Source organism: Perca fluviatilis, chromosome 5, assembly GCF_010015445.1.
Source record: "Perca fluviatilis chromosome 5, GENO_Pfluv_1.0, whole genome shotgun sequence".
Taxonomy (NCBI): Eukaryota; Metazoa; Chordata; class Actinopteri; order Perciformes; family Percidae; genus Perca; species Perca fluviatilis.
This window is the reverse complement of record NC_053116.1, coordinates 34,901,910-34,917,380: the sequence shown is the minus strand read 5'-3', so window position 1 is coordinate 34,917,380 and position 15,471 is coordinate 34,901,910. Positions and strand designations below refer to the sequence as shown.

At 40.7% G+C, this 15,471-nt stretch overlaps 1 protein-coding gene across 1 annotated transcript in view; it reads left to right on the top strand.

Moving 5' to 3' along the window:
- The window catches only part of myt1b (myelin transcription factor 1b), a 128,516-nt gene extending 117,572 nt beyond the window's left edge, over window positions 1-10,944 (top strand). Inside the window, 10 exon segments of the mRNA XM_039800460.1 lie at window positions 586-740; window positions 1,628-1,690; window positions 2,598-2,666; window positions 3,180-3,242; window positions 3,623-3,703; window positions 4,354-4,575; window positions 4,944-5,035; window positions 5,841-5,944; window positions 8,301-8,444; window positions 10,582-10,944. Coding sequence (XP_039656394.1) covers window positions 586-740; window positions 1,628-1,690; window positions 2,598-2,666; window positions 3,180-3,242; window positions 3,623-3,703; window positions 4,354-4,575; window positions 4,944-5,035; window positions 5,841-5,944; window positions 8,301-8,444; window positions 10,582-10,725 — 1,137 coding nt within the window. The 3' untranslated portion in view covers window positions 10,726-10,944.
- Window positions 10,945-15,471: the final 4,527 nt, after the last annotated feature.

Genomic DNA, 15,471 nt, shown 5'->3' with positions numbered 1-15,471 from the left:
GTCACAGAGGAAGCATTGCAACATAAATAACAACAGACAAAAATCACCCCTAAGCTTTTTGAATGAGAAACTCTTACTTGTTTACATCACTTTGTCTCTTTTCCTGTCCCCTTTTTCCGCTTTCTATTATTCATTTATTTCACTGAAATGCGAGAGTTACCGTACAGTTAAAACATTGCACTGTGTAACAGAGGTGGTGTGTCAGGTGCATTGCACCATCCTGACTTTGGCATATGCAAATTTTTTTACTCCTTTGAACTTTTTCAAAAGAAATATTAAGGGCTTTGAGTGTGAATTTTTTATGAGGACACTGCATTTGGAAACATCATTTGTCGTGGAAAAAAAAAAAAAAACAGAAAAGGGATCAGAGTAGAGACTTGTGTGCACATGGTGGTTTCCGAAGTTTTTTTGCGTGTATACAAACGATGTTTAAACTATTACAAGAAAGCCGTCACTCAAAAATGGTCTAAAAAAAAAAAAACGTCAATACAATCCACACAGCAACACAATTTAAAGAATAAAAAAGAATCACAGAGGAATTACCAAGGCGTTTTTTGTGCTCATCTGTTTTTATCGTCCTTTCAGATGGAGCACACAGGCCAGTCGTTTGTCTCGTCGGACGCAGAGGACTGTGACATGATGCAGGACTGTCTGGAAGACAGGAAGTACCCGGGAGAGGTTACGACTCCAAGCTTCAAAGTCAAGTTCCAGCCCAAGGATAGCAAGAAAGAGCTGCTCTCGTAAGTCACAAAGAGACTCTGTGAGGCTGTTGCGCTTTGAGCTAAATGCTAACTGATATTTGCAGGTATAACCTCTAACATGTTCATCAACTTAGTTTAGTGTGTTTAGCATGCATACATTTTCTAATCAGCACTAAACACAAAGTACTGAGGATGAGGCTAGATCCACACTACTCCGGTTTCATTTTTTAAGTGCCGTTTTGAGACAGAAACGAACTCCGTCCACACAAGAGTTTTAGCTCCAGTAGCAGAACTTATCCCGGTCCATATTAACACGTCTGACAACGCAAATCACATGAGTATTCCCAATACCCTGGGCATTTGCATGCCAGTGTCAACGAGAAGCAGATTGTCTGACGTTACTCTGCGGTTGAAAATCATGGATGTAGAAGTTATAAATACGGGAAATACTTTGGAGAAAGAACAACAATGGCGAAAAAAATTTAAGACCAGCAATGTTTTTGCTTGGACCGATGACGAGGTTGAACGGTTACTGAAAAGTATGTAAGCCTACCTAACCGATAGGACTGACTGAAAATGCCCAAAAAATTATCTTTAAAAAAAATAGTGAAGGGATCAGCAACAGTATTACAATTGATCCTAAATGGTACGTCTGTATCACATTTTATGGCAGGCCATCCAGTAGCTGTCGAGATATTTGAATGTCTAATTTTACATAGAATTGCTTGGTGTTTCCCAATTAATCATGATATATAGCCTCTTTTGGTATATATACCAGCCTATTAATAATACTGATAATAACAATAACAAGTAAGGGTACTCATGTGGACAAAAATCAGAGGTATCTGTACTAAGTACTGGTGAGTACTGGCCCGTTTCAGGTGTTTCTAACATCTCTGTTTCTCTCTGTTTCTCGTCCTCTCCAGCTGCCCTACACCAGGTTGTGATGGCAGTGGTCACATCACTGGAAACTATGCGTCCCATCGCAGGTATGCACCATTGCAGACTTATTTTTGGGCGATATATATACGGTATATAAAGTCTTATATGCAGTGGTGGAATGTGACTAAGTACATTTACTCAAGTACTGTACTTCAGTACGAATTTGAGGTACTTGCACTTTATTTGATTCTTTTCTTTTCATGCCACTTTCTACTTCTCCTCCGCTACATTAGTCTGGCAGCTTTGGAGCTTTGTTACTTTACACATTGCACACAAAACACATGTAGTTTATAAAATACAATGTTTTATTATAAATTAAACTACCCAACAATATAACAGCCTACAAGTCCAGCTGAAATGATAAGACGATTAAACACACAACTGTTTGGATCGTTTCCACTTTCTAAAATTGTGAGGATTTTTCTGTATTGAGTAATTTTACTTTCAATACTGTAAGTACATTTTCCTGGTGATACTTACATACTTTTTTTACTCAAGTAACATTTTCAATGCAGGACCTTCACTTTACAGTGTGGTATTAGTACTTTCGCTTAAGTAAAGGATCTGAATACTTCTTCCACCACTGCTTATATGAAATGTTAGCTCTGTTGAGACTCATCTGCCGCCCACTCTGCACCCCCAGTCCAAAGCGGGTTGCACCACGACTAATTCAAATATTTTATTTGATCCTGACATGCCAGAGGCAATAATGTAGCGTGAGCCCGGGAAAGCAAAGACGGTCATTGACTTTGATATGCATCAGTAATTTACTTCTTGCCGTCTGTCCTCTTCTTCCTAAATGACCTTGGTATGCCTTGCATTCTTGATTTCCCCTTCGCTCACGTCCTTCTCCCTCTCTCCCTTTTCAATCCCACCCACACTGGCTTTTCTCCGCTTTCTTTCCGTCCTTCTCTTCTTCTGCCTGTCCTTCACTCTTTCTCCTTTCTCTCTCAGTCTGTCTGGGTGTCCTCTCGCTGATAAGAGCCTTCGGTCCCTCATGGCGGCCCACACCCCTGAACTCAAGTATGTCTGCTCTACACCTTCACTGCCTTTTCACTGCCACTTCAATGCACTGCTACTGACACCGTCTAACGCCACAATGCTTCATTCTGCTGACGTTAACTTATCTTTTGTTGCTGGCTGCTGCCTCCGCTGCCTCTGCTGCATCTGGCATGGCAGGGTTTTTTTTTTTTTTTGCTGGCTTGGACTATGCTCGCTTTCACTTCAATCACTTCATGTAAATGTGAAATGAAATTGTCATAGCTCTTTACTAGAAAGTAGGCTTTTTCACAGCCCCGATACATGAAGTATTTAAATGGCAAAGAAGCCTCAAAAGAATGACTTTAAAACAGACATCGCTCGCAAGAGTGAGTAAGAAATCGAGCAAAACGAATAAGCGAGAACCATTTCTCTCATCTGCATAATGCTGTTGTCTTGAAGGCACTTCACTCTGAAACATCGATGCTGTTGGTTTTTTTTTTCTTCTTCTCTGCTGACCTTGTATTAAGTGTGAAACATTGCTCTGCCCTTTCCCAGATGCCCCACACTAGGATGTGACGGCTCGGGTCACATCACAGGAAACTACTCCTCCCACAGAAGGTAACAAACAAAAAACACAAACGCACACACAAAAACGCACACGCACACATGGACACACACACACACACAGACACACAGACGCACAGACCCACACACACACACACACACACACACACACACACACACACACAGTCAGTCAGAGAGGCCTAGTGACAGTTCATGGTAGAAATAGACAGGGATCACATACACATTTCCACACCTTTCACAATGGTCCCATTTTCGGCCATATCAGGCGCTTTGAGTTGATTTGGTTTGTAATTTGGTTGAACAACCTCTGTAAAATTATTCTTCCTGATAATGTGCTCTCCCTTTACTAAGCAATCACTTCACCAGACCTTTTTTCAAGCCTATGTTATCAACTCCATACTTTCTGTTTTCAGTCTCTCTGGGTGCCCGCGTGCCAAGAAAAGTGGAATTAAAACTCCTACCAAGGACAACCAGGAGGACTCCGAGCTTTTAAAGTTCGTACCGCTCAGAAAGCCATAATATCTTCTTTTAGCGAGACTGACGGTAAAAGTAAAATGCAATAAAAAAAAGAAAGACAGAGAGAGAGAGAGAGAGAGAGAGAGGAAAGTCACTGTGAATCATATGCAGAGGTAGTGACCTGCCCCCTAAACTGAATCAAACAATCAGGCCCTCACTGATGGGAAAATACACTTACTGCAGATACTGATTCTGAATGTAGTTCATGGTAGAGTGTCGTAGATAGTCAATAGATTGTCAATACATAAGAAATACATAAGGCTTCATATTGCATTTGCACACAAAACAGTTAATTTAACGGCATGTTGATAGCAGCATGTGCTGAACATTAATAGCTCATGCATCAATAATATTATCCATTGCATAAAAAACAGATGTATGAAATTAAATTTAGCCCAGTAGAGAAAGTATATAACATAACTATCTATTATAATATTCTCAACATTCTCTACAGTTTAGATTGGATTTGGATTCTCCTTGTCTAACCGTTGTGCCTTCTCACTCTCTTTATTTCTTTCCCTGCTGCCTGGCTTCAATACTTCTTCTTCTTCCTCTTCTCCTCCTCTTGCTGCAAAACTCTCCTCGTTTTTCTTCTTCTTGTTTTCCTCCTTTCCTCTGTTCCCTGCAGATGCCCAGTGCCGGGCTGCGACAGTTTGGGTCACATCAGTGGGAAGTACGCCACGCACCGCAGCGCCTACGGGTGTCCGCTGGCGGCGCGCAGACAGAAGGAGGGTCACCTGAACGGCACACCCTTCAACTGGAAGGCCTTCAAGACAGAGGGGCCTACCTGTCCCACCCCAGGTTGTGACGGCTCCGGACACGCTAACGGAAGCTTCCTCACACACCGCAGGTAAGATGCACAAAGTTTATTTTTTTCTTCTTTTTTTTTTTTTTTAACAAAATACAAAACATACATCTCGCAACATGAACATGTTTATTTGGTTTATTGTCTATTTTGTTATTATATTGTGGCCTATTTGTGATTTGTTTTGATTTGGTCTGTCTCTGTTTCAGCTAAGGGGTCCTTGGCCTAAAAAACTTTGGTCTTGAATATTGTGTCATCTTGATTTTTGTTCGGGTGGGAGGTGATGACAAAGGGAAGGGGGGAGGCGGGGTGATATGTTCATTTTGCCAATTGTATGTTTTGTATGCTGGTTAAAAAAAATGTTAGTCACAAAAAAAAAGAATAGTGCAGTGACCCCCTTTGTGCGTCTCCAGCCTCTCAGGGTGCCCCAGAGCCTTGTTCCCAAAGAAGAAGGCCAAGTACCCCTCAGAGGACTACCTGAGCACCAAGTTCAGGGCCAGTGATGGTAAGATGTGGTGAAGAAAAAAAATCTATAAATAAATTTGTGTGTCTAGACGTGTGTGAGAAAGGCACCAATCCTTTTTAAGGCAGAGAATGTTGAGTCGGTTACGGAACCAAGTTCAGGCACACACGGAGGGTTAGGAAACTTAATTCTCCCAGTGGTGGGAGAAGTATTCATATCCTTTACTTAAGCAAAAGTACTAATACCACACTGCAAAAATACTGTGTTACAAGTACAAGTCCTGCATTGAAAATGTTACTTAAGTAAAAGTATGTAAGTATCATCTGGAAAATGTACCTTAAGTATTAAAAGTAAAAGTACTCAATGAAGAAAAATCCTCCCATTTTAGAAACTGGAAACTAACTGTTTAATCGGCCATTCATTTCAGCTGGACTTGTAGGCCTATATGTTGTTGGGTAGTTTAATTTATAATAAAACATCATATCTTATAAACTACATATGTTTTGTCTGTAAAAATTAAAATTTGTAAAGTAACTAAAGCTGTCAGATTAATGTAGTGGAGTAAAAAGTACAATATTTCTCTCTGAAATGTAGTGGAGTACAAGTAGAAAGTGGCACGAAAAGAAAAGACTCAAGTAAAGTACAAGTACATCAAGTACAGTACTTGAGTAAATATACTTAGTTACATTCCACCACTGCATTATACACCATGATTTAGCCTAAACTGATATACTCTTTATCCCAAAATAGAAAATATATCAAATAGAAAATGCATAGGGCAACTGAAACATGAGCAGACCAGACACCATTCTTTTCTATTCTAATGTTTCTACGTCTCTTCCTTTAGTTTTGGACAACGATGAGGACATCAAGCAGCTCAACAAAGAGATTAACGACCTCAATGAATCCAACAATGAAATGGAGGCTGACATGGTCAACCTGCAGACTCAGGTGTGTGTTTCTCTCTTTGTTTTATTTTAGGCTATAAATCACTGAACATGTAGTCTATATCGACAGCAGCTCATTTACAGCGTAGTTCTGGTGCCGCCGGAAGTTCCCTTCGGATGGCCTTCACTTTCAGCTTTCTTTGTGTTTACTTTAAACTTTGGTCGGCTCGCGCGACATTAAGCGGAACCTACACGCTGAAAATGTTTTAAGGACAATTTGGATCGTGCAACAAGGCAGGCCTGCTTGGTTTCTTCAGGGAATGATTGTAAAGATTTACAAAGAATATGTTTACGGCATTTACTCTCTAACGGGGACGTTTTGGGAGCGATTGGTGGGATTTGCTATGGACAAAACACTGTACACACGGCGATACACTGGTAAGAGCAAATAACGTTTAACCATGAGCTAATTTATATACCTAACATTACTGTACTGTGTGAACAGTTAACTTCATTTAATATTGGATGTGGCGTTTTCTTTTATCGGGGTGCAAATGTTCCACAAAAAACAAGTTCCTTTCTGAGACTATTTTGCAGAGGCACCATTGCTGTGTCCAGAGCTTAGCACCGCCCAAGACGATTGTGATTGGTTTAAAGAAATGCAAACCATCCCTGACTTGTTCTATCCAGGAGCGTATGCTCCTGTTGCCAGACCTTCCTCCGCAGCGCTGTGGAGATAGGTCTGGCAACGCAAGACTACTGAACCTGTGACAGGACAGAAGTACTGAGTCATATGTGAGACTCAGAGTAGTTGATTCAGTCATTTGAGCCTGTTGAGGAACATTTGACATTTTGGTATATTGTTGACATATTACAAATACAAAGCTGTAAAACTTTATGTTTATGTTAAAGTCATTCAGACCAGTTATGAAGCCTTTAAAGGAAGAAATAACAGCCTTTCTATTACCAATGACAAGTTGAATACATAAGCAATAGAACCCAAACCTTGATTGATTTCACAAACTCAAGTTTTTTGCTGGTATGAACAGTAGTTTACAGTAGCTAATTTTGGTAAAACTAAGGTAAATACTGTTTTTTAACTGACGTTATACAGGCAGTTAGCTGATAATTCATCTCTATTTATGCTACTGTCACTGCTACAATTTAGTATTTACCATTATCCTGTTATAATAACCGTTTGTGGCAACAGTTGCCGCTGTTTAGCAAAAGTTAGATAAGCTCACTTTAAAGCACAAGGCAGGTGATATTCTATATTTTGTTATTGCCAACAGTGACTGCAACCTCAGTATGTTTTCATATATTTATACCGCAACTTTTCTGTTGATCTCAGCCCGCCCTAAAGATGTAAATCTATAAAAAAAAACGGCTCACAAATAGAAAAGAAAAAAAGCTGTCCACTGTAGGTTTTAGCAAACATTACTCAAACAGGAGCAAACAGGAGGAAATTATTGTGCTTTTGCCCAGGACTATTTTCTGTGGCGGATTATTCCACATTTAGTGCTCTAGTTAGTTTTTGCAGCAGCAGGACGGTGTATGTGGGATTGAGTCCAAATAAACTAGTGTGTGTATTCAAGGCAATGAAGGAACATGTCAGCCAGGGCAACAGTGTGGCTCATTGATGTGTTTTTAACAACAATGGAGCTCTGTGACACAGAGGGAGAAGACACACCTGGCTGTAAAACACACACACAACACAGAATCAGAATCAGAAAGGAATTTATTGCCATAGTAGTTACCCTACATGGAATTAGCCTTGGTGATTGGTGCATACATACCAGAGATGTGGACTTGAGACTTGGTGACTTGGACTCGAGTAGACTCGAGTCACCATTTCGATGACTTGGCTTGACAAAAAATAATGACTTGAGACTTGACTTGGACTTGTACGTTAATGACTCGAGACTTGACTTGAGGCATGATGACTCGCATGACTCGCATGTATTCATAAGTTTGAATGTTAGCTGTTAAATATAAAATAATCTAATTTAATGTTGTCAGGTTGTTGTCTAACTAACAAGTATGTTTTGCAGCAGCACAAACTGTGAATCATGATTGGATAACTGGCTGTCAGTCAAACTCTTGCTATGACAACATGTGATTGATGGGATGACTTGACTTGACCTGCCCCCAAAAAATAACTCGAGACTTGGACCAAATGACTTGAGACTAACTTAGGACTTGAGCAAAGATGACTTAAGTTACAACACTGGGACATACACAAACGATCATATTAAACATGAACAAGAATAAGAATCCCACAATCGACTGTTGGTTTGGGGATTTCCATAGAAGTAGTTGACAATAGAATTACTTCAAATGTTATTTTCCAGTCGCAGATAAAAGGCCACCTTGTGCCTACAGTGGCACCATTGTAGACGTTGTGTTGCTGTGTGTTGCAGATCTCCTCCATGGAGATGAACCTGAAGAGCATTGAGCACGAGAACAAGCTGATCGAGGAGCAGAACGAGGCTCTGTTCATGGAGCTGTCTGGTCTCAGCCGCGCTCTGATCCGCAGCCTGGCTAATGTACGCCTGCCACACATGGTGAGTTGTTGTACGCACGCACGCATGTACGTACGCACATACAAACACACACACACACACACACACACACACACACACACACACACACACACACACACACACACACACACACACACACACAGGTGTTCTTCTTAAATTTACCTTTTTAAGGTATTTGCATATAACCGAGCCACACGTGTTTCATATCCAAATGTTCACAACTCAGCAAACTCAATTTTCCGTATAGTGATGCCCAATTTCTTTCTATATAAAGAGAGAATTTGGTACTAAAGCGAAAACTTTGATTGGCTTTTTGAAATTCCTCAAATCTCTTTTTGAAAACAAACCTAACTTATGACGTGTTGTACGAATTCTTTCCGTGCTTGAAATGAGTTTACCAAAGTATTAGGTTATATATGATTAAAATAGTAAATAAATGTCTAAAATGCAATTTTGTAATATCGCTTTTTGGGTAGGAGTTTTGTCCACCACGTTTGGACACGCCGGTGCGTCTTTCGTCCTCAGAGGGTTAATGCAAGGGGTGTCAAACTCAACTTCACTAAGGGCCGCGACTGGAAAATGAGAATAACATCAAGGGCCAGACACGCACAGTTTATTGGCGTGCTTTCATTTAATCGAAAAAGTCAAATATCTTTGACTGTATCGTTGCTCGTATCGTATAACCTTCTCACTTGCTGTTTGGTCGACATAAAGCCCCCAAAACGTCAGCAAAAAAAGTTCCTTAGCCATCATAGAGTTTAGCAAATCAAGCTAAACTGTTTCACAGGCCTGAATATGCAAACTGACCGGTTGTGTGGGAATCCCAAAATGTAAATGTCGGCAAATCTGCTAAGATTCTGCTTTGAGTGTCACATACTGTAATTACAGTTTGAAAACAGTTTCCCGTATTTTTAGTTTGGCGCGCATCTAGGCAGGCTAAAATGTATTGTGAACCTAAATTGATATGCAGGACGGATCAACATTTGCAAGGGGCTGGAGTTGGCCCGCGGGCCTTGAGTTTGACACACGTGATTCAGGACCCTATCTCGCACCCGGCGCAGTGCAGCGCAAAGCCCGACGCAAGTGTCTTTGCTAGTTTAAGACCCACGCAGTTGTCAGTTTCCCGTCCAGCACCCACGTTGTTTAAATAGCAAATGCACCTGCGCCCATCTTTGTGCTCTGCTCTTCCAGGGCGGTGTGTTCAGGTGCATGCTTGGCGTATTGCTCTCTTGAAGCAGCGGGAAGTGATCGCACCATTGACCAACAAAAACCTGGTCTAAAGCCAATAGCGCAGCATTTCATTGTTATTTTAGCAGCGCATTAGTAAAATGCGCCTAGGCTTATGCACAGTGTGCACACACAGTGAAGCGCAGCAGCACACAGACATGCAAAAGATAACAAATGAAAATATTACGATGCAAATCATAATAGCAATGCGCCAAGATACAAACGCGCCTGGCGTTTAAAGTAGAGGTGTTGAAATTAATCAAATAATCGATGCATCGAATCGTGGACATGGACGATGCTGCATCGATAATCGGCCGGCTCATAATCAGTTATTTCTGTTTACAATTTAATGTAGGCCTAACAACTTTCTGTTTACATATTCTGTTATGTTTTGCACATTCAGGAAGTGCCATGCCACTACAGTGCTGTAGTTTTATGTATCCAATTTATTTAGTATTGTTTATTTATTTAGCAGAATGTTTTTTTTTTTAAGCTTGAAAAGCTATGAATTAAATATCCTACATGGCTTTAATAGAAAAATGAATCGTGATGCATCGAGATATCGAATCGAATTGAATCGCTAACATGATAATCATAATCGCATCGGGAGATCAGTGAAGATTCACACCTCTAGTGTAAAGGGATTGTCCCTCTGACTGGTTTATTGCATGGTACGCCCAAAACACAACTATGAAATAATTAAGACGCTAAGTACAACCCTTTTTTCCGCCGTCAAACTAGCAAAAGTGGATTTGGACACGCCCTAAACGCCCCCGCGCCAGGCGCTTCACGCCGTGCGCTCAGATCGTTAAAACAGGGCCCGTGATGCATTTTGTTTGGAGGTGGGTTGAATCTCGTGTGTTGACCGGCACACGGGCGTTGGTTTCCCGTGCTTTTTCTCAGCTGAGATTGGTTGTTGTTTGTACCACAGCAGGGGCCAATCACGGAGCAGAACTTCGACAGCTACGTGAGCACCCTGACCGACATGTACACCAACAAGGACTGCTTCCAGAGCCCCGAGAACAAAGCTCTGCTGGAGAGCATCAACAAAGCTGTGAAAGGCATCAAAGTCTGAGGCTCGACACACACTTAACACACAGAATGCACACTGTCCCGAAGCGCTGGCCGGAGCGTGACGGAGGTGGATATGGAGGGACGGGGGAGATGTTGAAGTACTCTACAATATATTGAAGTACGATTTCAAAACGATGGATGGATTCAAAAACAAAAAAAAGGGAATTCAGGTTATTTAAATAAATGGCAACTTTAAAAAAAAAAACATAAACAAAAAAAAGATCAACCCAGGGAGCACTCTGTTAGAAGAAAAAGTGACGCGGACCAAAATCCACACCATGCTGCTGCTGGGATTAGGAGGAGGAAACCAGATCCTTCAGTCAGAATGGATGGAAAAGAAGAATAATGTTACTAGAAACAGTATCTGGTTTTTTTTTTTTTAATATGCTGTATTGTTTACCTGTTGTCTCTCCTTTGTGTCCTTAACTGTTTTTGGAGAGGGGGTTTCACGCTTCATATCAACTGAAACAGAAGGAACGCAAACGCAGGATTGCTTACAGGAGCTTGGCGAGATGGAGAGGAGGACACGGATGAGTTGAAGACTCTCAGTGCTGTCCTGTAGCACACACAGGACAGTGTGTGTGTGTCCTGTGTGTGTCCTGTGTGTGTGTGCGTTCACCGACTCCAGAAGCTCTCTGATTCACGGCCACGCACACACACACCTCGGCATTATGACGCAAGCGCTACACTGAATTTGTGTTTGCTTTGTGGTATTACTGCGGCAAAAGATGTCAACAGCGCAATGTTGACTCAGTCTGGGGGATTCTCTTCAAGCAAGGTCACGAGACAGATCCAGGAAGGTTGTTTATTTTTCATGGGACAGCTGATATCATGATTTAAAAAGAAGCAAATGAATCCTTTTATTCCTTTTTCTTTCTTTTTTTTTAACTGAAATGATAATAGTAATAGTGTGCACACATTTCAAATTCAGTTAGTCATATGAATAGTATTTATCAACATAGGAATTGCACTTCATTTCAATGAATAGTTTTGTGGTACAATAATGATTGTTATATATGAATTATTTAAACTTGTGAACTTTTAAATTGTAACTTATTGCCATTTATGTTATTGAGGTTTATTTATTTGAAGCAATCTATTTATTAACTTTGTTTTTTAAGACACACACACACACACAAGAAAGCATCCTTATTGATTATCGTGGTCAAAGCGATTTGCAGATGTCGTATGTCAATATTTTAAGAATCTATATAGATAACTGACAAGGCATATTTTGTTTTGAGTACTTTTTAAAAAACCTTTTTAAGTGCAGATGTTTTATAAGTGACAAAATCTTTTGATAATTTTACACAAAAGAAATCTTATCTTTTGGGGTTGTTATTGTTTTTCTCCTCTTTGTTTATGTTCTTTCTGTTAACTGCTACATTCAGAAACCCACTGCTGGGGGGGGGGGGCAAAGTATGTATTTATTATTTATTTAATATGAAAGAAATTGACTGATATGGCTGTATATTTATTTTGTTATTTATTTGCGTGATGTGACGGTTGAGTCTGAGTAGTCTCAAAGATCCACTGCTAATATTTAAATAAAGAAACAAAATCCATACAAATACTGTTTGATTACTTAGGCTTTTACCTAGACGTACCAGCAGCTGATTGTAAAGACAAACAGTAACCCAACAAAAGCAATCCCTGTTCTGTTGCTATCTGGTCTCTGTGTGTTTGCTTTTGTCAGGTAAAAGAAAACCAGGAACAGTTAAAAAGTTAAAAAATCTTACCTCTCCCGAGCGCTTTGTAGCAGCCAGCACTGGCTCACCCAAAAACCTCTGTAATGTACCATAGGTGCTTAAGTCTTATTTATTATTTTCATCCGCACAATGGTACATATATAGAGCTCTATTGCAGCAGTGGTTCAGGCTGGGATGTATGGGTCAAACACACACACACACACACACACACACACAGGATATAGGATGGCCTCCTTTGACAAACGTCTATCAGATAAACATACACACCCTTGTAGCCTTACTCTAGATTTTAATTTTTTGATGCACAAAGTGCCACTAAAAAAGAAAAAAAAGAAAAAAAAGAACTCGCTTTCTTTCCTGATTCTTCGCATTTCTGCAATGTAACAATGTCTGGTCCCGGGAAGACCACGGCATCGAGAGAGTGGTGATTGTTTCAGATGCCTTTATTTCTCCGCCAAGATGGCCATTAGTACACTAAATATACATTCTGTATAAATAGATTTTAAAGATGCTATATATATGAATATAAACATACATATATTTTTCCAGTGTAATTGTTGACTTGCTCTTCTTCTTCTCTTGTATTACCTTAACAAAGGATCACTAGCTGTCTAGAAGAGATGTGAGGGGTGTTATCAATAGGAGGCAGTTACACCTTATTTAATATCACTAAGACCTGCTCAACTGTGGCTTTATTAAACATACCATTCACTCAAACTGAAGGCAAAGTAGGCATTATTGATGATACGGTACAATACTTTGGAAGTGTTTTCATTGTAGGTTTCCTTTTTTTTTTTTTATCCAAATTTCCTGTATTTGTCTGTCCTTAATCCAGAAATGTCAAAAACTGTATGTTGTGCTACTGAATCTGAGAAATAACTGTCAATTTGAAACTAGATGGTTGGCTCTTTGTTCCTAAGTGTCATGTGAGTTCATGTATAGTAAAAAAAAAAGAAAAAAAAAAGTAGAAATGATGATGCCTCTGAATAATGTTCTGCACATAGTGTTTGGCAACATTGTGCAGTTATTGTATTGTTACTAGTAAAGCCTGCTTGCTATGAGCCCATTCTCTCTAATGTTGAGTCGAGCAAGTAGGAGACTTTAGTGTAACCTGCCTTTGAGTGACTTGTTGCAGCTACTGTGGTGTACAGTATGAAACCCTTGTGTAACTCCGATGTCAAAGGCATGTTGTAAATGTGCTCTTTAGCCAATGTAGAATGAAACTCCTTTTGTGCACTTTCGGAATAACTGTTGAAAATGCCAGCATTTGAGTCTCGACTTGTAAGAACCCCAATAGATCACGAGCAATAGCAAGTACTCCCCTCCGCTGGAGGGCGCGTTGCAAAGCATCGTCACACCCGTTTGTTGCTGTTCCCGTAGACAACAACCTGTACATTATGTCACATAGAGACATATCTGCGATTCAGGGGGGGGGGGGTTCGGCTCGGAAATGTAGAAAAAGGTGAAGCGGTGCTTTCTTTTCCAAACAAAAAAAAACAAAAGAGATTGACAGGAAGCAGAGTTTGGTTCTCAGGTGACCGGGGAGAGCTGCTTAAGCAATGGCCGACCAATGCCATAGGTCGGCCAGTCAGCTGAGGCTAGAGGCGACGGCAGCGGCCGGATCAAGGCCTCCTGCGAAACGAGAGGAGTGTGTGGGAGTGGAAAAATTGATTTGCCAGGCAACACAATCTCTCCCTTGTTTTTAGGTGGAGGCGTTTGTTGCATAAATATGTGTCCATCACTCAAAAGGAATGTCAAAGCTTTTTATGACTTTTAACCCCCATACCCCCACCCCACCCCCCCTCATGTCTTGTGTAACCTTTCCTCAGGAAAGATCATGTTGATGCATTTGGTTAACAAAGTAGTATGTTCTTCCCCTCTTGAAAATGCACGAGAATACTACCCGAGAGTGTTAAGACTGTGAATATTCTCCTAACTTATTTATTATGTCATGATCCCTTTTAAACTGCTTGATGAAATTGTCTGCCGAGGTATGTAAATGAATAACACTGAGGCCACGAAAGTATAGCATTTTCAACAACAAAAATGTCAGCTGAGAAAGCGAATGCAGCCGACTGTTGCTTCTGCGCCCACACACTGTTCTCCTTTTTACAGTAAAGTACTGAGTGATGGAATGGGGAGTTGTATTATTCTAAATAGCAAAGACACTGGAAAACCAACTGATGGGGGCCCAGGTTCCCTAGAGCACCTGGAATGAAAACAAATTTAACATTATGACACTTTTCAGGAAAAAAATAACAGCCCAGACCAAAATCCAGCTGTGTGTTTAAGAGGGTGAAGGGGGGGGGGCATCCTGGTTTCATGTTAGGTACAGATGTTTGCTTGCCAAGAGCAGAATGGTCACACTTTGACGCACACACCATGTAGAAAACGACTCATAATAAGATAGAACTGTCTAGTCGAGTGGCACTTTTCACCAAGCTGAGCAAAACCAAAAGCCCCCAAACACCCCCCCCCTGCCCCCCATCCCGACTCCCTCCCCCAAACGCCCCCTGCTGTAGTTACAAGCCGTGTGGTCTTATCATGTGTGCCTTTCTCACTTCACCCATTTCAAAATATGGTATGTTTACACTTGGCAAACCTGGTTCAAATAGTGTTGACAACATTTGGTCTGCTTCTCTAACCCAATACTGTCGGGAAACCTGGGGAGGGGGGTGGGGGTATGGGGGGGGGGGATTTACTATGTATAGGGAAATAAAATAAATGTGTCTTTTTACATGCAAGTAGAGGCCATTTTGTGACAGAGATACAAAACAACAAGCTTCTGTTAGGAAAACAAAGAAACTGTGATCTCATTCTGTCGATTCAGGTACCAAACTGCATGGCCAGTTTCTGTGAAGGAAATCTGAAGAGCATCATCATCATCATCATCATCATCATCACCATCATCACCATCATCATCATCCCTAGATAATGCATCAGTGTGCAGGGCGTTATTTTGAAACATGTGGAAGTCTCTGTACATATTTGTATTAAGAAGAAACAGTGTTATTGTTGTTGTATTGAAGACAAGTTTA